Source organism: Nomia melanderi, chromosome 6, assembly GCF_051020985.1.
Source record: "Nomia melanderi isolate GNS246 chromosome 6, iyNomMela1, whole genome shotgun sequence".
NCBI classification, from domain to species: Eukaryota; Metazoa; Arthropoda; class Insecta; order Hymenoptera; family Halictidae; genus Nomia; species Nomia melanderi.
In genome coordinates, this window is record NC_135004.1 from 13042316 (window position 1) to 13067754 (window position 25439).

At 44.5% G+C, this 25439-nt stretch overlaps 2 protein-coding genes and 1 long non-coding RNA gene across 5 annotated transcripts in view; 1 reads left to right on the forward strand and 2 right to left on the reverse strand.

The window, feature by feature from the left end:
* LOC143174628 (uncharacterized) overlaps positions 1-25439 on the forward strand; it is a 140638-nt gene that overhangs the window by 111130 nt on the left and 4069 nt on the right. The window contains exon 5 of one of the 3 annotated variants that reach the window (XR_012998825.1): positions 15940-16466. The exons of 1 other annotated variant lie outside the window; for it this stretch is intronic. This is a non-coding gene — a long non-coding RNA (uncharacterized LOC143174628). Of the gene's footprint in view, positions 1-8736; positions 8875-15939; positions 16467-25439 lie in introns of those variants that run through there. One more of the 3 variants, XR_012998823.1, reaches the window with a different exon arrangement.
* On the reverse strand, positions 1328-20235 carry LOC116427882 (uncharacterized). Its single transcript, XM_076368524.1, has 5 exons — positions 19783-20235; positions 18849-18905; positions 18628-18732; positions 16669-17384; positions 1328-13482 (listed from the first exon to the last, which is right to left on the reverse strand). The coding sequence occupies exons 1-5, from the start codon at positions 19865-19867 to the stop codon at positions 12706-12708; spliced, it is 1740 nt and encodes a 579-aa protein (XP_076224639.1). The 5' UTR covers positions 19868-20235; the 3' UTR covers positions 1328-12705.
* Positions 21131-24633, reverse strand: LOC116427885 (uncharacterized). Its single transcript, XM_031978718.2, has 2 exons — positions 24457-24633; positions 21131-23836 (listed from the first exon to the last, which is right to left on the reverse strand). Exons 1-2 carry the CDS (start codon positions 24457-24459, stop codon positions 23450-23452), a joined length of 390 nt encoding a protein of 129 aa, XP_031834578.1. The 5' UTR covers positions 24460-24633; the 3' UTR covers positions 21131-23449.

Consider the following 25439-nt stretch of genomic DNA (forward strand, 5'->3'; position numbering starts at 1 on the left):
TAGCGTAATTTTCTGAAACGTTTGTTTGCACGACTGTGAATGATAAAGTTATTCCGGCGTTCTGATTCAAATGTTCCACCCTGTATATTATTTCTTTGAAGATGCTCCTTCTAAAAGAACGCATATTACACTCGTAAGTTCCAGCAGTAACTCCACTGATTTCGTTATGATCGTGTTCCCTCGGGGTAGCTCTAAATCTCGTTACCGGGCACGTCCGACAACATGGCGGCTCGCGGCCCGGGAAAACGCGTTTTACGCCTGACTTTGTATCGGATGGCGAATTACTCGCAATCAGCTCGCAAGCCGCGCGGCAAAGTGAACATGATTGCGTTCGGAGCACGGAATTTTTTAATCAGCCCGGTTAATTCACCGCTCGGGAACGGATTTCGTCGCGGCGCGGCCTCGAGCGACTCAAAAAGGACGCTCGAGCGTGCACTTTCGCATGAGCTGCCGCAGCATTACGCGCCCGCGATTTATATGCGGCATGGAAAAGAGAAATTATACAGGAACCGAGGAACGAAACGCCAATCGTCGTTCCCCTTTGCTTTTGTTCCTCGTTCGGTGAATGATATGTGACGATACAAGCGAATTTGTACCAATGTTACAGCGCCCTTTGGCTTTTGCAGCTCGAATTCTCGGTATTTGTAGTGTCGAGGCTTCTGGGTCTTGTCAATATTCTGAAACTGTGTATTTCATTATGTATACTAAACGTAACAAAATGAGATTAACCCCTTGCGATTTATTTCTCAACTATGATCGATACAATTACTTTATTATTGATTCATTGAAAATCAAAAAATTCTAGACATATTCTATGTGTGGTCTAAAGTAGGGTTGATAACAAGAGAATAATATTTAATTTTAATGTACAATCATTCAGTAATATTTGTTTATTAAATATTGGTTAAAATCTTCACGAGTCTGACACGTTATCGTAAGGCAAGGGGTTAACCTTTAATTAATCTCGGCTTCACATTGACTAATCTTCGATTAGTTCTGTTTCATACAATCGGTAAGATTGTTTCTTAGTACTCTAATAGGAATTTCCTCATTTTGCCTTCTTGTAACGAACAGAAGATAATAAAGCTTCTGATAAATATGAAAGTTACAGAAAAATTCAGATTGGTTTCATTGTAATTATAATTGACACCGTTTTATGAGCCAATTTCAACAAAATCTCTGAATTTCCTAAAGAAGCCTCGAGCAACATTGCAATGATCTTTAACATCGTCTGGCAAACCACGACTGCTACACCGCACGGGGGACACGCCAAGAAATTGGGTGAAAGGTGTGAGAACGGACTGAATGAACAGAATCAACTTACAAATAAATATAAAACGTATATTTAAATTAAATGCCACAAAGTATCATGTCTTGCGTCATGAACGAAGCTGGGAGCTTCCTAGTTCCTTTCCTCCGCGTGAAATTACAGTGCATCAACCTGACGGCGAACGAACGACGGCGCGTGTCGCGAACCGGAAGCGACGTCGGTTCCTCGAGTTCGGAGGCGACGGATATTCCACTTTCGAACGCAGGAAATTAGACTCCCGCGCACTGGCAACTAATTATCGAACGACAACTTACTGGTAGTCGGTCGCAACAGCTAACAAAACCTATACTACGAATTCAGGAGCTTCTCGAACAATTATCGAAACTGGATTGCTCAAAGATATTCAATTAGCGAATTCGAATTTCATGTGAAACGCGATTGAACGCTTGAAATTTGATTTACTCGACCTAGGAACAATCATAAAACAGACGGTGTTTCTTATAGTTACTTGCTTTTCAGATTCTGAACAAGCGATCAAACATTTCGAACGACAGCGTGATTAATTACGTTATTCTTTTCAGAACCTTAACGGTCCGCGAGTTGCCGATTAAAAACAATAATGTCATGCTCCGGCGACGTGATTAAATTCCGTCTGAGTTTTTTTTCGTCGATCGATAAAACTGTTTTCACTTGGAACGAGCGACCGTGAGCAAACTGTCACTCAGCGAATTGTCAGCGGCGCGAGAGGGCTGGAGAGGTTCGTAACTGTATGCCCAGTGGACAAGGTGCAGCGAACTCGTATATACAATAAGCTTGTCGAGAAGCGACACGTGCTAATGCGGCTAAACCCAAGCAGACCTCGCTCATTTTAGAGCCCGCGCGGACAACTGACGGGAATTTCGTGACCCACAGTTTCATCGTGGTCTCTCGCGAGAAAGCTGGGGAACTGTTTGCCAGCTACGACAAAAGAATTTCAAACTTCACGCGTGAATATTCTCTTTCAGGATTCCTTCGTGGAATTTTATACGTCGAATTAGACAGTCAAAGTAACTCTTCCGCTTGGTTTAATAAATTCGTTATAAAATCCAGAATGTCCGAGTTCGCTGGATCGAATCCACTAAAGCATACTTTCAGTTTCTCAACGTTAACCCTTTGCACTCGGAAGCTTTTCGCTGGAAATATACTTTCCGACATGGACGACACTTAAAACGAACTAATGAGAAAATATATGTAAATTAAGAAACAAAGCTATATAAATATTCATATATCGATGCATTATACAAAACTTAACACGAATACCATGGGGTCGCCAACCAAATCGAGTTAATTTATTCAATTAAACGATTATTTGGAAACTTTCTGTGTTAGTAACTAATGTAGCGACATTCAACAAGATAAACCTGCAGTAATAACGCATTTCGATCACATAATTTGATATTAGATTATTCTCGTTTTGTATATTTTTCTCAAGGTGTTATTATATACAACACTTAACTTTGTTGTATCGAATGAAATGACCGAGAGTCACCTCTCGAGTGCAAAGGGTTAATTCCGATTTATTCCTGTTTCCCTCTATTTTCGATCACTTTCCACGGTGACTGATATCTCGAGGCGATTTCCCGAGAATTTCTCCGTCGTCTCCGTTCTTCCGTCGGCGTACTCAGTCTTATGCTATCCAAACACCGTCCGGTGCACCGCAGTTTCACGCGGGCTCGTTGATAATACGATGATGAACGGAAAGAAATGAAATGTCACCGGCGCGTCGAGTTCGCGGACGGTTCAGCGGAATCGAAACGAAAAAGCGGATGTGTCGGTCGGAGCGTGGGAGGACACGTTGAAGGAAAACACGTCGAGGAGGGTCGTGGAAAGAAAAGGGTTCGCGTTCGGTAGTTCGTCGAGACGATGCTCGCAATTGTTTCGCGGGAATCGACGCGGCGACCGACGAAATTATTGCTGATCGCTTGGTACGTAATTACCTATTATTGCTCTGCGAGTTTGAAAACAACGGTGCCTTCCAACGGTCGCGACGCATTTTCGATCGATCGTCGATCTCGAGTCTATCGGTGAACGAACCAATAACTTAATTAATGGACTACGATGATTGGATCGTCCGATGGTTTCAATCGTTATGCCGTGTAATTAGTGGATTGCACGCTTAAATGACCGTACATTGTTCTCGTCGACTCTTTTTCTGAGACTAATGATTCTCTCGCTCGAAAAGGGTGATACAGTTGCGATCTTATCGGATCGATCGGCAACTGCCATCAGTCGTGTTCGTAAAAAAGGAATTTAGCGATCTCCCTCTAATGTTTTGAGATGTATAGCAATTAGCTACGGGATAAAAGCGAAAAATATTGCGGGCGGTCTTCTAACCCACGTCCGGCGGATGCAAGATCACCTTGACGCAACTATTTTCGTCGCAAACGAACAACCCGCGCGGAGACATTGAAGGAATTGTTTTTCCTCAACGTCGCAACTAGAACCGTCGCTTGTTGTATTTATAAACATATGCGTATCTTGAAGAACATTCGTCTCGGTAAACATTGTGCAAATCATGCCATTCCACGAACAATCTCATCATCTAACGCCAACCTTTACCACAAAATTGCTAATTCTCACGTTAAATTCCACAGAGAATCGATTCTTCGCTTAGAAACACCGAACATTCATCAAAAAAAAAGAATCGAAGAACCCCTCGAGAAATGAGGAACGACTGAAGAAACAAATTTCGTAGATTCATCGAGTACTACCAAGTTTCTAGCTCTACGATCACCTCTTACAACGAAAGACTTAAAAACTGAACGTCGGAATCAGCGTTTCTCGGTAAAAGTTGGCGTCAACGTGTTTTGCAGAACGACCGGATATTATTTCTGAACCAGAAGGTCTTCGACGACCGCGTGTCCGAATTGTCAGCTGTTAATATCCGGCAGAAGGGCGAAAGTCCATTGGCCAATTAATCGATAGTCTCGTTTCGCAGCTCTGACGGCCTCGGATATCCACAAATTGTTGCGACGACGTGTTGAAACTCGCTCGGAACTCGTTCGCACGAAAAAAGACATCGATCAATATATACTGGAACGCTTGCGACGGTGCGTAATGCAGCGCGTTGACGGAAAGAAGGCATGTCGAAGGAAGGCTAGTCTGATTGGACAGCTCGAAAGGAAGCACGCCCACTTTTTTCGATTCCAGCGTGCTGTACGCCGAAAAGACGTGTACCGTGTAACGGTGAAAATAAACGAAGCACACAGTGGAGGTTATCTCTTGCTCTGCGCCGTCCCAGATGCCATCTTTCCGGCAACGCGCGGTACGACCGTCTAGAAATGATCGTAACACGTGTTATCGTGCATGCATGGGGCACTTGGTACAGAAGATGTTCGCCTCGTGCTTGATGGAACGAATATAGCGACACTTGGGACTGTCAAATGCCAAACAGAGCACTGCAGCTTGAACACTTTGACTGACATTTTTAACGTAATCTTCAACATTCATTTTCTTGGCGACGATCGAACTAAGTTTTATCGAATGTGTGAGATATAAGAAAAGTAGTAATGGTTACGAAGAATTTTGACTAGTTTTTGCTTTGTCAAGAGAACTGTTTCAATTGCATGTGAGTTTCGATGGTTATTTACTTGGCAGTCGAAGTGTCACGCGTTGATTAATCAGGGATGCACCTGAATTCCAGTGCAACGCTATCTGTACCGAAGGTGTCAAACGACACCTGAAATTTTAGCTTAAAATTAGTTTCTCAGTTTAATCTTGAATTGAGTTTTGGACATTTCCTGTAGTTAATTTTATGATCGTTATTAGAAAAGTCGAAAAGTCAATTCAGAGTATATGAATAACCTTGGAGAATAATTTTAAGTTAACATTTCAGACAAACAGTGTTAAAACAGAATCACAAAACTGAGAATTAAGACACCAGGATTCTATGCTTTCGGTTGACATTTTTGTTAACAGAATTGAAGAAAACAAAGTCTTACTGAACTTCAATTTTCATACAGTTGTAAAATTGCGTAGAAACCTGGTTCAAGAAATTCAAATTCAATATTCATTTGCCAGAGCACCAGAGAGTCACTACATCGGTTCCATCTGTTACATCGGAATAAAGTTTGTAGATGTCCCCAACATGAGTTCCGATTTGACAGACAATGCAGTATCGAAGGGAAACATTCGCCTGTCTATAAAATCATCGTTAGAGAACTTCGCGTATCAGTTTCGACTGTCGTCCTTACGAATCGTTTACAAAAGTGGCGATCGAGCTCTTGAAAGACAACAGAAAGTTCCTTCGACCAGTCGTTAACGGTCCTATTAACTCACGTTAACCCTTCGTGCCCTGAAGTACCACTCAAATATTGCTACGGAAAGCATATATTTAATTCGTTAATCACTAGTATCATTATACACATTAATTCCCTGATAATTTCGAATAACGACGCCGACTCTCGACGAGATATCGAGATTCTAAATCAAAGACAGCGCGATAAGAATGGCGTCGCTCAGAGCACAAAGGGTCGAAGTACACGAAAATCGGCGACATTCCCGGGGAACATTTAGAAGCGAACGGTTACTACGATTCGTAATTCAAGATTCGCACTCTGCGTCAGTCCCTACTTTCAGCGGCGCCCTGCACAGTCCTCGAACACGGCGCGGGCAGACTCGGGCGTTCAACGCGGACCTCGTTCACGCTTACTACCAACCAACTTCAATAGATCTATCTTTTATATACGTATATATATAATATATACCTATATAGATTTCATCGGTATCATAGGTACGCGGGTAAATTGCTTACGCGATTCTTTATGTACAAATTATCACGGTATCAGGTAGCCGAGAGGATGATCGGTGACGACACTGAAAACGATCCGGTCGCGTTGGTCCGGCATCCCCGGGTTCACGTTCGTCGGTCCGTAAGCTCCGCGGCGACCGACGACGGCGACGAACGTAAATTTATTTATTGCTGCCTCGCCCCTCTAACGGCGCCGATCGATCGACCGACGGATCCAGTTTGCTAGTATCGGAGTGTCTAGTCGGTTACTATGGTCACTAGATTATCGTTAAGGCGAATTTTTATGGCTATTAAAATCGTTAAGGCGAAGTAGTCGTTTATACGGTCGATGAATGTTGAGGCGCGTCGACTGGAACGTCCCTCGATCGACGGATCGACGTCTAGTTCGATCCACGATGATCCTGGCCATCGTTTGCCGAACCAATACGAACCGCGACCTTTTCGTCCGAGAACAGCGGCGAACACGTTGACTGTCGCGAACGGTCACCGGTGACAGGTGTTTCCGAATTGCTTGAATACGATTACGATAAGAAAACTGTTGAACGAAAATATTTAGTAACGCGAACAGCTGGATGATGCACCGCGAGCACCGCGATGCCAAGTCATTCGGAGTTACTACCAACGCCGTCTGTCTTCGTTACGAGGGAATATATATATATATATATATTGCTAGAGAAAACGCTCGAAGTTCTCGCGGCAGTCAACGTGTTAATAAACGTTTCTAGCGTATTATTTATACTGCCCGGGTGAAACGGAAACTGGACGCTCCCTCCGGCGGCTCGGCGCGACGCGTTTCCGCGTCTCTTCCTCCGCCTCGTTCGTCGCGATTCATTTCCCTCGCACGCGTCTCTCGTTTGATCGCGCGTAGGCTGAGTCACCTGTGCTCAGAGCGAATCACTCGTGAACCATTTACTACAGGACAACCGAGCGTTCCCATAAAAGTCACGTTGTCTCGAGGAAATGACGACGTTAATGATACTTTTTACCATCCTCCAGCGGAAAGGTCGCTTTAACTAGGATTCACTTGAATTTCTTTTACTCTTCCGACGCTATTCTTTCGGGACGTGAAATTCAAATGGTAACTTTGATTAACAAGGGCGCCGACTCTTCTGGAAGGACTGGAAAATGAAACTTTGTCGTGATCGTCCTTCGAGAATGATAGACACCTCTAGTGTCTCCGAGGCGAGAAATAAAATTATACTGACTCGTACGTAATGTTACCATTTTGACATCGATGTCGTTGGATTCAAAGAGAAATCGATTAACGTAAGATTACGTCGTATTATTTATAAATAAAGCTAATATCTATCAGTAAGGGCAGCAATGGCTTCTCTATCGCAAGACGAGACGTATTAAAAAAGAATCCGTGGCGGAATCCTACAAATTCAATAAACTCACAGAATTCTCAAGCGTTCACTTTATTATGAATTTCATAATAATCCCCCGCGAGGGAGATATGACTTTCCACGTTCAATCGTCCTCCTGCTTCCCGAAAAATTAGTCTAAAAAAATATAAATTTGTATAAACATCCGCAGTCTATCGATTGCTGTGCACCGTGCACACATCGGAGCTCGAACACCACGTGACTCTCGCTCGAACGGCTCCGTTTCACGTTCGGTACAATAATAAACGATTCACGAGCCGAAGGTTCACGAAATCAGGCGATTCAGCCCGCGTGTTTCGTTTTCCCCGTCGTCCCCCGCCGCCAACGCGTCCGTCGGACAATACGAGACGGAATCTCGTATTCGCCGAATCGGCGGCGCTGCCGCGGCGAGCGGGATTCGACGATATCCCTCGGAAACACGGTTCACACGGCGAAATCGATTCACCGTGCGCGCGACCGGAACAAGCGCGAGCGACTCCTTCGATCCTCCTGCCTCGTAATATTCCTCTTTTGATCGTTTTTGCTTTTTACCCTCCACCCTCGGATCCACCTCGAAGATCGCGGAATCGGAAAAGGACAAATTTGAAATTGTATTCACTCTTCGGGGCTCGCGTCCTACCCCGAGGGTGAGCTGGGCCGCCTACTTTCTCGCTAGCGCATGCGCACGATTTAGAATTATCTTTGCTAATTATTAATTAGTTAAATATCACAATCTATGATAAGAAATTCATGTGTACGTCGTGTATGTGTGTGTGTGTGTGTGTTTATCGTGTGTACGTGAACGTGTGTTTGTGTCTGTGTATGTATATATATAGATACATATGCCACTCGTCGCGGCACGCTGAGAAAAACAGACGACGCGCGACGCAAATTAGAATCGACACTGTTACAAAAATAAATAATCGTCTCAAGGGGTGAGTGTGTATACGTGTGGAAGGGTAGCTACTATACAGAGGATGCCTGAACTGTAAGCTGATCGAACGGGGCTAATCAAATTCTCCGTTAGCCGGCGAGGAAGCTCGATGATCATGGATCGATGAGCCAATCATTCTCGAGACGCTACGCTGGATATTTTTATGCTAAACTTACACGCTCGGGAATCAGATTTCAACGGGCGCCGATCCTCCTCGTCAATGATTATAGCTTCTATCTTATCACGGAAACGCGTGAAATCCGTGGTCTAATGATATTTATAAAAAAAAAAACTCTATCGCTAATTACAACGTCACGAAACATCCACGACAATTCCTTAGAAAGTAGACTCACAATAATTCAAAGTCGATCTTTTTCAGCGGGCCGAGTCGCACGTAACGTCCGTTCTCAACGTCGACGATCGACGATCGATCGTTCCACTGTTCGTCGAACGAGCGGAAGTTACGTTTCATCCCGACGCTTCCGAGTTCCGAGAATTTCTTCTGCGGCGACCTCGGGAATTCGCGAGACGATCGCTTCATCGATCCGTGGTGCTCTCGAGACTCTCGCGTTCGTCCCGACGAACGAAGCTGTTTCGGAGACCGTTTGTCAGTTACGATTCAAGAACACCCTGCACACCGAGGGACAGCAATCGCCGCTGACGCGATTCACCCCCGGTGAACCGAGAGGGAACACGAAAGAAAATACAACTAACGAACGGTCGCGGCAACGGGAAACCATGAGTCGCTAAAACACCTTCGGAGCTCCTAGATACAATTGTACACGCGGCGAACAGAAAGCGGACAGAACCGTGGAGACAGAAATTAACGACGGTGCGCACCGAGTGTATTGCGGCTATTTATAATATATTTATATATGTATACGTAAAAATATTGAAGAGATCGTTGATCGATAAAAAAAATATATGTATATGTATATGTATACTATGATATACGTATGTACAGGCGAGAGACCCTCCGTCCGCGGACCGAATCGTGAAGCATGAGTTCCCAAAGGACTAGATCGGGCCCAGGGAAACGTGTTGGAACCAAGAACGTGCATCGATTTCTCGCACGAGGCGAAAAATTAATTAACCCTCGCACCTTGTCGACGGTACCTTGTCACCTTTAAGACAAATCGTAAGGTAACGTTATGCGATTAAGGGTGTACAATTTTTTTACAATATTTTCTTGAAAATCAACATTTTTCGAGCGACTACCGATAATCGAAACTATCCGGACCGTCGTATTCGATCTCCCCACGTCCACGACACGACGATCGCAATCTATTTACCGTGAAATCCATCGTTGAAGCTGATCGTGTCGCTAACACTTTCACAGCCATACATTTAGTTACAAAAACGAACCGACGACGTTTCCTGTAAACTACGCGATATTTACAGAAGCAAAGTTGCTACTCGGAAAGTAAGAGCACGGTTATCTCAACCGATGATCATTCAGTTTTTTCGTCGTTAATAGCTTTTCTTTAGTCGATCACAGAACATTAAGAAACGAGTATTTTAAGTAAACGTACGGAGCTACGTTCCAGGGAGATCGCGTTCGCGGAATCGTCGGCGAAGCGGTAACAGTGCCGTTTCGACTGTTGCAACTACTTGACGATCGCGCGTTAGATGCGGCACGCTCTAAGGTTCCAACATATCTTCGAGAAACCCAGCGCAGTCCTTCGCGCGCGCGAGACTTCCTGTTTCCGATCCTTCTTGCGCGACTCCGTCCTTTCTATCGGGCTATTTACAAGACGGTTTCCCCGTGGCTCTCATAGTTGTCTCCTATTTACAAAAAAAAAAGAGTGTCGGTGTCCAAGCTGCGCGGTTTACAAATCGTCGATGCACACTGCACACGTTTGCGAGTTCGTGAGACCGGTCGCGACGCGGGAGCCGAGTCGAGTTCCGCGAATGGAATCGTCCGTTCGGTCTGAACGGAAGAACTTCGGCCCCGCGAACGCCGGGCGTCTCTGTGTCCCGGATGAAACTGCGCGACGAAATGCAACTAGAGCCGAAACCTATCTCCGCTGAGAAACCGTATCGGTTGATCGACGTAAGGTACGGGCTCGACCGGTGAACGCGTGATTCGTGACCCTAATTGGTTTACCACCCGATTATACCTTTATCGATGACCGTGTATCATCCATTCACCTTGAGATTAGAGTAAAAGTCAACCCCTGCGTAACGTGGCCGCTTATTTCACTAAATGTTACCGGCGAAATTAAAAGTCTAGTACAAAGAGATTAGATTCCTAGGGACGCCATTTTGCTTTCGTTACTACGAGACACGTGTCGCGAAAGCGAAGCAGTGAGAGACGATTTTGTTTAGTATTAATTTCACGCTCTTCGCGAACGATTACTGTGAAAAGGTCGCATCTGCCGTGACGAGAGACATAAGCTACCGAAGTTCTCTGTCACGGATAATAATCGTTTTCTTTATCGCGAGATGCAATCCTTCTGCTTCCCTTTGCACCCTTTATTTCTTTGCTCTGATATCCTCCGGAAATAATCCTCTTAAGGGATACTTATAAGCTTCTTAATACAGAATGACTTGTTGAGTTCTCTCTGTCTCTCTCTCGAATGTTGCGCATTTTTTAATGGAAATATTATAATGTTACACAGGGGTTCTCTTAGTCTGAATAAAAAAGAAACGCTTTCTCAGGAACTTTGTAAAATTTGCAATCAGGATCGTTTTGTATTGAGCTCGAGTGATGATTGAATGATATTTCCACTAAAAAAAAAAGGCAAGAATGCGTATGCTTTGATATCTAGGTGCTTTCAGCGTGAGTAAGCCGTCAGAAACTTTTGCTCGGGGCTCGCATCGCGAGTAGGAACGGTTCTGCTCGGCGCAAAATGGATCAATGAGGAAGCGCCGGCACTGCTCCAATATTAAGTTGAACGGATGATAGACGATGCTCCGATGATCTCGCGAAGGAAAATCATCGTCGTGAAAATGAATTTATCAGTCGGTAGCCGAAGCTACTTGATGATGTAATACTCTAAGAGGATTCGCTATTGTCAATCGACTTTGCACGGCGAAACTACAGGGTGGCGCAAAACACGTGGTACAGGCCGAGAATGAATGAATTCATCGTTAAAAAAAAAGAAGGAAATCAGAGGATAACAGAAATCGTACAGAGAATCCGATCGATTCTACTCGTCGTTCGCGGATCGCGTAATTCTCGTCCTCGGATCGCGAACATTAATTACAGCTACGCATTGATGTCGGCCGGCGCCGACACACATCAATTAAATAATACAATTCCTACGTTGACGAACGTAAACCATTAAATTAATTAAAAAAAGAAAAAAGAGGAAAGGAAAGAACACATTAACCGACGTTCTCGGTACACTCTGTTCCGCGGATGTCGGGTCGGACCACGAATTCTGGAACACCCTGTCGCGACGAGGGGAGCATCGTTGATACAAAGATGCCGGTCCTTGGAGGATAACGGGGTCGGTGCTGCGCGCGTTATCGGGAGAACACGGGGAATGTTTTTTCGATGGGACGCGTAACCCGATACAAGTGGGCACTGCTTTCGTGGAATACAAAACTCGTTAGTAACAATGAAAACCGATCTTCCGTCGTGGCGCGGTGATCTACGATAAATTACCGGAACTAATACCCCCGCCGCGAAACCTCGTTCCCTCGAAACGAACCGTCCCGAATTATTTTCCTAACTTCCAACGGAGCGACGTACATCGATCCTCAACCGTCCCATCGGCTCGGCCGAGAAGTTCCCTCGCGCGGATCCAAAGGCAACCTCCGCATCGTATTACACTACGGTTCGATCCGTCGAACTAACCCTACGATTCGCGAAACCTATCTTTCAGTGTGCTCCTTCGCGTCTACCTATATCCGCTTAATAAATCCTGCAATCTATCACCGAGTGAAATCACACTGAAACCATGAACAAACCGGAACGCGAGCTTCTCAGCCGAGCCGAGGAACGTTCGCGAGGACAATCGCGATCCTCGCTCTGCGCGAGTAACGTCGGCGTGCGGTAAACACACATCTCTACAGGCGACACGTGCGATAGAACAGCTAGCGCCCGGTCACAGGGCGTACATCCATGCACAGGACGACGGCGCGCGAGTCCCGTCGGGACATCGGCCGCGCGTTTACACCGTGCGCATGCTGACTCGACATCGACATATTCTCTTTTTCCACCAAAGACACAATTATCAAAGACTTGCCCCCAATCTCGACAGGCTTTCGGACCCGGGCTTCCGCGCGTCTACGGCGGCGAGTGCGACCACGTGAGAGAGGATGCCGAACGATGTAACAGGAGGTAGAGATAAAGGCCCGTCGACCGCGGTCCTCAGCCTGGAGTGGGTGGGGTCTTGTGTCAGTGAATATTAAAGTTGTACTGCTTACGGCTGGACGAGATACGAAGCCACCGGCTGACCGCCAGTGGCTCCGGGTGACAGTTCGACCAAGATATGTCCCCGAAATGGGGATAAGGCGATGACGCGGTCGTCGCCTCGACCTGTATCGCCGTCGTGGACAGGTCCTGCTGGTAGTCGTGTTTGGTCCTCTTCGACTGTCGCTGGTTCACGGGGCTCAGGTGGGCCGCCGTGTGGTTCAGTCTCTTCCCGTTGATCTGGGGCGGGTGTTGCTGCTGCTGTTCGAGCTGCTCCAGCTGCTCCAATTGCTCGAGCTGCTCGAGCTGCTCCATCGGCTCGAATATCAGGCTCGGCATCGAGGCCTGCACCTGGTAACTCCTAGACAACGGCGAGTGAACGATGTTGTTCGATCGCGGTAGCTGCACGACCAGCTGCGACTTATCCTTGTAGACAGGGGAGTAGATGGTCGTCGCCGCTTCCGGATCAATGTCGACCGGCGTCTCCGCCTCCAGGACGGTCGTGACCAACGGCGGCTGTGTGCATGTGGCTGGCAGTGTTGCTGGCACAACCGGTATCGCCGGGGACGCCGTGCTCGGTATCAGCGTCGCGACCGACGAGGACGGCTCCTCGTTGCTGGTCGCCGGCAACGGCGACAGCGACGGCAGCACCACCGATATAGGACCCATTATCGAGCTAGACTGCGAGGAACCGGTCGAGTTCACTATCGACGACTCCAGGCTCCTCAGCTCCTCGTTCGCGAAGTCCTCTTCGAGCTTGGTCTAAAAAAGAGAATCGTTGGCGACTCGCAAATAAGAATCGTAGGTGCCCTTACGAGGTGTTGGCGTTTAACTGCCCAAAAGAAACCATGCCTTACAGGTTTAGTGGAGCCATGCGGGGCCAGACACCGATAAAGCAAATCAACAGCCTGCAATAACAAAAACAGAAAACAGGTATCAACCGACACCCTTCTCGCTGTCGCTCGTACTGTCGCGGCTGACTCGTCTGGCTCGATCGATCCATGTTCGCCAGCGACGTTTGTCAGTAACATTCTTTCTTTCTTTCTCTTTTCTGTTCTTTCATACGTTCGTTCCCGATTTCTTGTTTCGTACGGTGGTCGTCTGTGGCGGGTCAAAGATGCGTTCGCACTGTCGCTTCTCTTTATCGAGCGACTTGCACTGCGGAACTTCGTGAAACTGCTTCGACTTTTGGTGGAATGTTTAATACTAGAACTACTATTGTCAAAATGACATTCTTGTATTCTTCCTTTGCAATGATTGAAAAACCAATAGATCCTCTAAGAAATTTCGAAAGAAACTGTTTTAGCGATACGCAAACGTTTCGAGTGATGGAAGCCTCGACAGATGCTCTCTTGGGGTTTCTATGGAATAATTTTGAAAAGTCAACTTGACTGCTTGGTAGTTCTAGTGTTAACCACTTGCCGTATCATTTACTTTCGCTACTGAGCTCGTGTAGCATTTTACTATCAATTTGGAAGAAATGTAACAATTTTCTCAAGTGGAGGTTTCATTTGAAGATAATACATTGATAACAGCAAAATAGTTTTTCGCTTTGATCCGTGAGCAATAAGCAACACTGAGTTTTGTTAAATTAATCTGGAAATCTTCAGCACGAGTCTCACTCGTCATTGTACGGCAAGGAGTTACGGAAAGTTGAATATTAGACTTTCGAACTAATAGATTCAATGAATAAGAAATCGAATGAAAATATACGATGAATCGACTGAGTTGCTATTTTGTCGGTTTTTGGAGATCTTCGTGCGTTACAGATGCAGAAACATCCGCAGTCTAGCAACTTTATGTAAAGAAATAGCGCACCGGTGAAGTTTGAATACTTTTGGAAGCATTATACACAGAACAATCGTTTGAAAGCCCGAACAACCGATATTCAAAAGTACATTAACTGATTTGCTCGAGAGATAGCCTACGTAAATCGAGACCCACTGTGCACGATGGGTGCGATAGGAGAAACAAGCAAAAACTTTATTTTACATGCGAAGCAAGTGCGTTTCTTTCCATGGTGCGCATATTCATCGTTGCACCTCTTCTTTTTTGTTAAGTTTACACTTGTCAGAAGTGCCTCATCACGCTACCTTTTAACTTCAATGATATTTCTTTCAACATGCTGTCCTGCTTCAAGGACAAACTTTTTGCTTCACCGGTCTATAAAGAAACAAGCGTTATAACTCGGAAACTTATGTCTGCCGTTAACGCAGCACAAGCGTAGGCGAGTGTAACGTTGGACATACGAGCCATCGCAGGGCTCGATACGTTACACGAAGAAATCAATACGCAAAGAATGAAAGCAGAGTGTGCAAACGCTGTTTTGACCCGCTACAGATCCTCGACTCTTTCTAGCCGCCGTCTAGATTCCGTCTAGTGCGTCTTAAGAGATTTACGAAAAGCAAGAACGCGCGTGTAATAGGGTATCGATTGATACCTGATGACGCTCCAATCGAACGCATGTCTCATGGCTCGACTAAATTTTGACTAGGCACAGGGCTCGCTGATTTACCGTGCCACCTGTTGTCCCCGAGATCTAATTTTCTATGCTGGCGGTACACGAACGATCGATATCTCGATACACAGTCGTCGGCGGCAGCATCCAGCAATCACGTCCTCGACGAGATTCGTATATTTCTTAAAGACGCCACGGAATTCGATTCCGAGTTGAGTGTGTCCGACGCTTGAATTTCAAGCGAATCTCCCCGATCTAATTCGGTTAAATGATAAAGAAAAAGCCGGCATCGTTCGTTCATCAAACATCCCCCAACTTCGGTCGGGCTTCGCGAGGCTCTCCACGGTGCGTGATATAACTCTAACAAGCTTTTTCTACACTTTTAAGCTTTCCAAAGCCATTGAACATATTTCCGTTCCCTGAAAACTCGACGATATGGACACGCGATAAAATTGTTTTCCTGCCGGATCGACGAAGCCGATGGAAATACAACGCGACGAGCAACAACGTTCCGTTCGAGCATACCGACGGGAACGTGGCGGGGTGTGCTTCGCCATTCCGTTTCCAGGGAATTAATTAATATAACGGCGAAAAATAAATATGACGGGCGAACCGGCTGAAATATTGACGGAACGATAAATTTGGTTAATTAAAGACTCTAGCGGGCGGAATTCTGCAAATTGTAGGCGCACGCTCTGCGTAACAAGAACACTTTGCTCGATTACTGGAGTCATTGAATCATGCAATATGTCATTTCACAGGTACACGATGACAGAGAGATAGGTACACATTACTACGAGAAGAGGAGGCAGAGGTAAAAGGAGGAAGTAGAGGAAAGTACGCAACATGATCCAACGAAAGTACATTTACCTCGAGGCTTTGAAACTCTCGCGAAGATACGGAGGATCGCTAAATCAGCGCGGAGGAGAGAGCCCGTTGGACCGGAACTAAATATTTGCACGGAAGCGAGGGGACACAAAAAATATCTCGTTTCCTTTGGAGCACACAAACCGCAGGAACATCGAACGTCGTCTCAAAAACACAGAATACAAAGTCTCAACCCTTTCACCGCGGACCGTCTTATACTTAAAAGTACCAACATTCTACAGCGAAAACCGGTGACTTCGTAAAATCACTTCATCAACAAGTAAACAGAGAGAAGACCGAGTTTCCGACTCGTTCAGTCAATAAAACTCAGCAAAACTAGATCAACAAAGATCAATAAGAGAGAATATATTTCTGCGCGCGCAATGATTAAAAAGAAAACTCGATGGAGTTCACCTTTGAAACAGCTAACTTTCTGATCAACTGATCATCTCATTTCCACTTCCAACAACAGAAGTCATAAATTATCCCTTCGCGGTGAAAGGGTAGGCCAAGAATCGAACAGGACCTCGCGGAGACGACAGATCGCACGTTCATCAGACCAGGGATGCAAAGAGACAGAATAGTGACAACGAAGAGGATTCACATTAACGGATCGTCCTTACCTTTGGCAGTGGATACGTGTCTGGCAGCGAGAGAACAGGTGGCGAACTGGGCGCTTCCGCGTCGGCGTTCAGCCCAGGGGTGTTGGGTGTCAAAGGGTTGAGGTTGGAGGTAGCTGACGAGACGGTGACAGTGCCGGTCACGGTTACTTTCGTTGGCCGGTTCGGCACCTCCTTCGACGCCCGGTGTTCCGCGAGAAGCTTGTCGAAGGTTTTGCTCCGACCGAGGACTGTCCGTCGCAGCGAGACCGTGTGCGCCTTGCAGGTGAGCGACCTGGTGCAAGGCTTGCCGGTCTCGTCGTTCCAGACACCGCAGTGCCGGTCCGGGTCGTACTCGCGGTCCTTGAGCAACGACCGGTCCGTTTTAAGCCTCTTGCGACGTGGCTGCTGCTGGCCAGCTGTACCCGGACTTTTCACAGGACTCGAGGAGACCGTCGGCCCCGTCGACGAGTTCGTTGACGTTTGAACCGGAAGGGACTCGAGCGGCGACCGCGGTGACGTTGCGACCGGCAGCGACGACGGCAAGCTCGTCGGCACTATCGGCTGTTCGCCGGCTCGTTTCACGCTCGTGTGGTTTATCTTATTCCCGGTGGTGATCTGCGGCGGCGGCTGCGTCTTCTTCAGCTTCGACACTTTGCAATACGGCGTTTTCACGGGTGGCTTGACTGCAGGGGTGGTGGGAGGCGGAAAACTGACTGTGCCGGAAGGATGACGACTTTCTGTGGCAGAATAAGGGAGAACGTTTAAAGCATCGAGTGGTGCCGTTTTTCATTTGGCCGCACGGCTATCTTTTAAGTCAGTGTTCCCCAACCTTCTTTGTGTTCTACCCTTTCTAAAATTCTTATGCCCGCCTATGTAACTTGTATATAATTTTTAATATTTATTATAATATTTTTGTGCGTAATGTTATGAAATATATGAAGTGATATTTCAAATTTCAAATTGGCCCACATTGAGAAACACTGTTCTAAGTTATATATAGCTTTAAGAACTGTGGATTGGAGGTTGCTGTTTTTTTCAGGACATTCTGTGATGAATATGTACTCGTTTGGTCGTGTACGTTTAATTGTTGTGTCCTGTCTTTACTGATGCTGAATACTTTTAGTTAGGAGTACTCTGGGCGAATTTGTTAATGTATATGTTGATCTTTCAAGATAGGGTTCTTTGTGATCGCTTAAATTATCCCTTCATCGGAGCTCCGGAAAATGTTTTCTGTCTTGTGTATTCAAAAAGACTATGCTTTGCATTAGTATATTAGTTTGAATAGTATGTCTAACTCGTTAAAAATTGGTCTGCCGATTTATAGATACCCACTACCAGGTACTGATAAATCTTATCTGTTAGAAAGTTCGTAGTAATTGCAATGTAAATATTTTATGTTTGAAAGTGTAGTCATGATAAAGTTCATCCTTAGACTTCAATGAAGGAATACTTTAAATAGTCGGAAGTGACATTTAATGACCTTGGAGGATCAACGTATTAGGATCGATAAATTCGTCTCGAAATAAGCTACACATCCAGCGAAACAAAAATATACAGTTCCATTTAAAAAATCGAATATCATCTTAAAATATCAGAAGCACCTCTTTTGATACTGAACTCATATCCATCAGAAAGTGTCTTTTTTCAAGCAAAGTAGACTTTATCTATAAATTTTTTTAAAAATTGAATTGGTGGAAAAATAATTATCTAAGTTTGATTGTAGTGAAAGCCTCTATTTGAACTGATTAGATTAATCTATTCCTTTCTATATTAAAGTTGGTTTGTTGGATAGACATGCTATACTTAACTTCAGAGGATATTAAATATTCTTTAATAATTAATATTCTGTGAAATTCTTTGATTTCAAAGATATGATATGATTTCAATGAAGTATGTTTGAAATCAAAATAGTCCCTTGGAAAATTAAGATTGAATCAAAATAGTAAAATTAATGTAAAGTAGTACAATGAAATTACATACCCATATGTTGAATAAGGGCTTGTGGTTTGACTATGGCATGACATGTTTCACATACAACGGTGTAAAAAGTATCTCTTTCAGGGCAGAATCCATATAAATCAATGTCTGGAACAAAGATCATCTTATTAAAGGAGAGTCAGGATATTTCAATATATCAATAATACCTTGTATCCATAATATTGAATGAAAATAATGCACAATAGTTATTACAAAATGCATACCTTCTGCCGCAAGGCGTGTGACTGAGGTGGAGTGCTGACCTTCTGCTTCGTCATCACCTGTAACATACCAAATACTTCTATGACGCCAACAATAAATCATACAAGATCACACAAGAAAATAATATAAAACATAAAATACACAATAAACAATAAAATATCATCAACTCAATAAACATTTCATATTTTCATTACAATCAAATCTCATCCCCTACTCAAATTCAAAACTCCAACTTCATCACATCAAATCTGCAACTAAAATCCATCAAATACCACAGCAATTAACTTTCCAACAATGACAGTCCCACATCTGAGATTCCATCACTGAAACCCCATCATCATTCATCCCCATCATTCACAAAAGCAACCAGTGAAATAAAAAACACAAACTTCATGGTGAACAGTATTTATTATGTTTACATTTCTTACATGCATTATCGTTCCACGCATTTCCTCGAAACCGGATAGAATCAAAACAGAAAGAAATCTACGAAATCGAGCGTCGTACATGTATAAATAATCCAAGGGCAACGGGATCGTCGATTACGTTCGCCGATAGATCATTAAACCGGGGGGATCGAACGAACGATCCATGCCAGACACCGTTTGCGGGCCGTCTGTTTTTCACGGTCGGTATTCTATTTCTGAATTACATAATTGTCAAGGAAAAAAGGACGCGGCTAGGCTCGCGACGCTTAATCGTGAATCTACGGGCGATCGAAACCGTCGGACAAACGTCGGCGACATTTCTCCGGAATAAAATCATGCCTCGGCTCCGACACGGTAACGTGACGGGCCGTGCGTCAAGTCCGCGGACAAAGGAGCATCGAAGTTGAGGTTAGGTAGACTGTAGCTGGGACGCTCGCCGTTGTCGCGTTCCGGCCAGCGACAGCGGACGAACGAACGAGCTTTTCAATGATTATTACAGCGCACTTACTCAACGGCTTGTCTCGTCCTATTCTTTCGATCCAGCTGGACCAGGGCTGGCCGTGAAAGAATGTTGGGCTGTCACTTCCCGACATTGCCAGTGGCGCTCGCGTTGTGAATGAAACGCGACGCGATTTCTCGTGTGTATATAGCGAGACGAAAGTGTTTTGGGGGCCGGACCGCGTGGACTGTCAGGTACGGCGGATCGCGTGCAGTCGTCTGCCTTTCCCTCGACACGCCGATATTTCTTGGACACATTTAGGCCCTCTTTAATGAATAACCGTTCCCTGTTTCATGAATGGAGGAAAAAAAAGAAAGCTACCGTACGCGGTCCCCGTCCGGCATAACCCTGTCGGGGAACATCTCCGAAACGGAACGAGATTTTTTTTATCGGCCCCTCGTCCTCGCCTGTACAACCAAGTACGAGTAACACGCTTCGGCGTACGGCACGCACGCACAGTTATTACTGAGATTCTCGCCGCTGCATTGGACAGACTGCCGTGACGTCACCGGCGTGCAGCCGACTTACTCGTGCGCAACTTGCACGACGGCCCAATCGGACACCGTAATTCTCTGGACCGTGGCTCGCCTCGTTGTCATTCCCTATTGGCTGACGCGGGCCGCTCAGCAGGTGGATTGAAAATTTAAAAATCCCTTCTGTCGCCGAGATGTTTTACAGAGTTTTTCATCCGCGCTCTTTGCTTTTTGCCTTTTCGGTCGAATGGGGTTGTTCTGTATCGCTTTCTCGATGGATTCGTGAGGTTTCAAGGGGATGAATTGATTTTCTTGGTGGGAACAATTGAATGTTGGATGGGTTAATTGTTGGAACGTGATTTTTCTATGGTTATAGACTTTTTTTCACATTTTGACTGGTAGGGTGGTCACCGATGACCAATGCTTTCAAATTACTTGACGATAATTATAATTCGTCAGATAAGTAATGTCGAATGAAAATATTTTATGATTTAATTAATTTTTCGATGGATTCGTAATGTTTGAAAAGGATCCGTTAATTTTTCTGTTGGAAAAATTAAATTTTGGACGGGTTACCAGTTGGAACGTGATTTTTCTATGGTTATAAGATTTTTTTTAACACTGACTACCATGGTGATCACCGATGACCGAAGCTTGAATTACAAGAAAATAATTATGACTTGGAAGATAATTGATTTCGAATACAAATTTTCCATAACATAAACAATTAGAGAATAGGACAATATGAAAATTTTCATATCAAAAAATTAATAATTCTTCCTTTATATCTTTATTATAGAATAAATGATACATAAAACTCTGAAGGTTTTCGTGGCAGTCAACGTGTTAATGGAAGGTTTTAAAAATAAGTTTGTGGTTCAACGTTTATTTCGTTTACTGTTAAATCTTTATTTAATATAAGAATTCTGGAAATATTCTTAACCGTATACATGTAGGTGAATGACGAAGATCATTGATGAGAATGGTTTCTTTAACAAAAAATCACACAGGTCCGATTTTAAAAATAGAAGAGATACTGCTTCAGTTGAATACTACCTTATAAATCTCTTTAAACTCGTTGCATAAATAGAACGAACGAATTGTTAACTTATTGTAGATTAACAGGGATCTCGAAACAATTCAGGAATGAACATATTCAAATGATTTCCGGTGTGAATAACGTTCATCGTACAACAGTATTTTGAGTATTTTGAGTAATAATCGAACAGCATTCATTCATCCTCACGCAATTTAGTGAACTATTCTGCATATTCGCACAGACGACAGTGGAATGTGCACTTTCGTAATTGTTTGTGCATTCTGAAGTTATCCTGCAGTCAGCTTAAATCACGTGATATCACTCATGGACTGATATGATATTAGGCTGAACAGAATGTTGTGTCAAGAAATTCCAGGGTTATCACTTAATTGTGCGTTTTCCTAAGAAATTTTAATTATTTGTGGATATGTTACTGTGGGTGTAACTTCAAGTAACTCTTTTCTTTATGATATATATATATATATATATAAACAAAAGCAAGTGTCTACATTGTCTTTTTCTGGGTCAAAGATACGTCTCACCTTAACTTTTCTCACAATTGTCAAAGATCCTTCTAGTTAAATCTAAATAAAATTGTCCTGTTGTTTTCAGACAATAATAAAGTTAAATTGTAGGCAGAAGAGAAGATCTTTAAAGGATAAATTAAATTATTTAAAATAACGGTACATACAATATCCATCAATTTAGTGAAAATCTATAGTAGCTTTTGTTTCAAACAGTTCACCCGTTACATACATGGACTCTCGTCATAGAAAAAGTTCCTTAAAATCACGTCCCTGGCAGCGTACCCGAAAATCTTTGAAATCGATGAGAACGCTACACGAAACAATTCTTATGAATTAATGAAGTTTTTCCAAGTACTTCGTTCCTTTTCAGATACCTCTTGTTTGTATACATTCAAGAGATAAGTGAATCAGCAACTGCACTTTAGACTCAGAAATAAATTATCCGTTTTAAAAAATAGTCACTTTTCCTTTGAATCTTCCGACGAAACTTTCTGTTCAGCCTTCGTCATCGGTGGGTTCACGTCTATTCGCGCTGGATTTCAGATTGCATGATAATTTCAAAAAGTTAAGACTATATAGAATTAAATTCATGACAATGTGGCTTATAAACTTCAATGTTGTAACATCCGTGTCATTTTGCATCGCAATGAAAATGAATTCTATAGCATTCACGTCCGTATTAACTCTAACCAAACCACAATGCGACTTCGAGTCACATTTAAACTTTTCACTTAAATCTGATTATTTCACATTGCATTTCCAAAAGCTATTTGGACTTCTAAAATTTGGGCGCTATAAACAAAAGCAATAACATGTTAATCATTCCTTTTATTCTCATAAGTAACTGAGAGTCACGCGGTATGATTCGCTATAAAAACACGTGGTACGATTAGAGTTAAATACGTCGAAGGTTACGAACAGTTCGATTGGATACAGGTATAGCGCGCGAACAAGGACCGCCGCGAAAGCAGGCATGGAGATTAAGAAAATCGAGGAAAACAGATGCATTGCCGAAATAAACAAAGAACAGAAGGTCTTCGTCACAATCGCGCACAGGTAAAGATGACACTGTCCACCGCGAGCTGGTGCAACCGACGAGAACGTAGATACAACGAGAGGACTAACAATCTCTCCAGAGACAAAAGTAATTCTTGAGACCCCCGTTAGTTCGAGTCGGCTTCACCGGGGATTTCAATGCCGTACAAGCAAGGACTTAGCCACGCCCGTGCCAGACCCCAATTTGGAAAACGAGCGATGTCAACTACCGCCTAAGGAAATAACGGATTAACAGTTCCGACGGGATTACTTTTATAGCCATCCATTCTACGCCGGAGGTATAGGCACGACGTTCCAAGCAGAAAACGGGCAAAATTCAACCGTGAAATCTAAAGTTCAAGTGGCCTCTGGCCAAGGAATCATCGAAACCGTGACGAAATACGACAGCGTTTGCTGATTGAACGAGCAACAGACACATCCGATAACACGAAATATGGCGGACAACTTGAGAGAAGTCGAAGGAATGAAGTAGAATCTCATCGTCGTGTAAAAGAGTAGATTTTGACTAGCAGAATGATGACGGCAGTGCTGTCGCCTCGCGTAAATCGTTAAGTAGACGAACTACCGAATTCGATCCCGTTTTAATAGCTCCTGGGATACACGTTCTGTTCGGTGGGTTGGGCTCGCTGCCTCGTGTCGCCGCGGTTCTCCTGGATCTGCACCCAGTTCAGGTACCAAAATGGCTGCTTGTCTCTCGGCCAGGTTTTGATTCTGTTGATCAGGTCGACGTCGCCGAGCGCGTCGACCGGCAGGTCCAACGGATTCACCGTCGTCGTCGTCGTCGTGGGCCTTGAGGACTGAGCATCCACGCCTATTCGGTTTCCCAGCGCCGCCATTGCGACGGCCTGTTCTTGGATGTACTGCGGAAGAACCTGGGGATAGCGATTTCGGTCCGCGCTGCCGGCGTAAGGCGGCCTCTGAGATTGGGCCAGATAGAGCACGGCGAACAGAATTACGATGTGTTTCATCTGTAACGAGAAATTAGACGGAATCGGTATTACTTCGCGAAGATTGTTAAAAAATTTCATTGCTCCGGCCTGCTTCCATTCGCGTCGAAGATTCGATTACTAGTATCTCCGGCTACGCGTATCTTTCGTTTTCAGCGAGTTCATTGCTTCCTATTAACTTGGCCTGATTTTATTCCCCTCGCAGGGAACTGGTATTTTCACGGTTCGCCCGTGATCACTGTTGAAAACTGGAATTTCTACCTGGCCTTTCACGAAAGCACGCGCGATAATATATCAGGGAAACTGCGCCTCGCCCGCGAAATTAACGAATATTCGCGGATTCCTCTGCCCGGCGAGCTAGAAAATGCAATTGTTAGCTTCGCATTTGTGCAGTTTGTCGAACGGTTGTTAATTTCCGGCGAATATTAGAAACACCGAATGAAAACATGCGGATAATGAGTATTCAATCGGTAAAACTAATCAAACACTTAGCGCATCAATTTTCAATGAACGGCTACAACATTCCAAGGAAATTAACACATTCCTCTCGCAGTTTATAGATATTTGCACGAGAATAGAATTTCTACTGTACAGAAATATTGAATGCAGCCCGATAATTGTATTCCTTCCCATGTACTTACCATGGTGTCACTTGAACGTTTCTGCGTCGTAAAAATTCTCAGCGCGCGGATTCGATCACAGACTCGCGATCGTTCGGATCCAGCTACCACGGTCAAATGTGTCCAAGACGTTGGCGGCCCGTTGTATATAAATCCGCGAATACCGGGATCCCCACCACTAGAAGGGAACGAGTCATATGTGCGTCGATGGGAAATCGCTGCAACTTCCCGGCTCCATTCCCCACGAGAAGACGCGTGTGTGCATCTTTCTGGGCGCCGTGAAATTCCCGTCCCGGAGGGCAAAGATGGTGGAGAACACGTTTCAGACGTCACCGACGTCTTTCTCGCAGGACACGAGACTAATTTCTCTTCGCATCAACGCGCCTAATTCGGGTTAATCCTTGCCCAGCCGCGTTCTCCTCAATTATCGGCCGATTATGCGAACGGATCCGTAACCCTGATACCGACAGTATTTTTGTTTCCGTAAACAGGAGACTACGATGCTTACATCGGAGCTGGTTCTCAATGAATTCGCAAGTACAATCGTTCGTTTTGTTGCCCCTTCGATGCTCACCGTTTGATTCAAAATTCTAAAGTTACTTCAAGGCGCACTGCTCTCATGTAACCTTCATACGGCTTTTAAAATCAATCGTATTTAAAGTATCGCGTTACGCGCTAGCCGTGCGTGCTCGTAACGATCGCAAACGAAATTTATACCCCCAATAGTCGTAAATAGATGGTGGAGATTAGATCTTCGAATTTCATCGCGTTAAGTGTAATTTCGCGTACCGCGGACGTGTAACGTCTGCGGTTTGTTTGTGTGCCTCGGATAATTTGGATACGGAAGAGAACGATTATACACTCTTCCAATGCTTGCCTACAATAGGTTATTATGTGCATTCGACCAGAGAAATTTGTATTTGAACAGTTCGCGGAACTCCATTACAAGTATTAGCTGTTCGAATCAAATGGCTGCCGCCGCTGCGGAATAATTACACATTTCG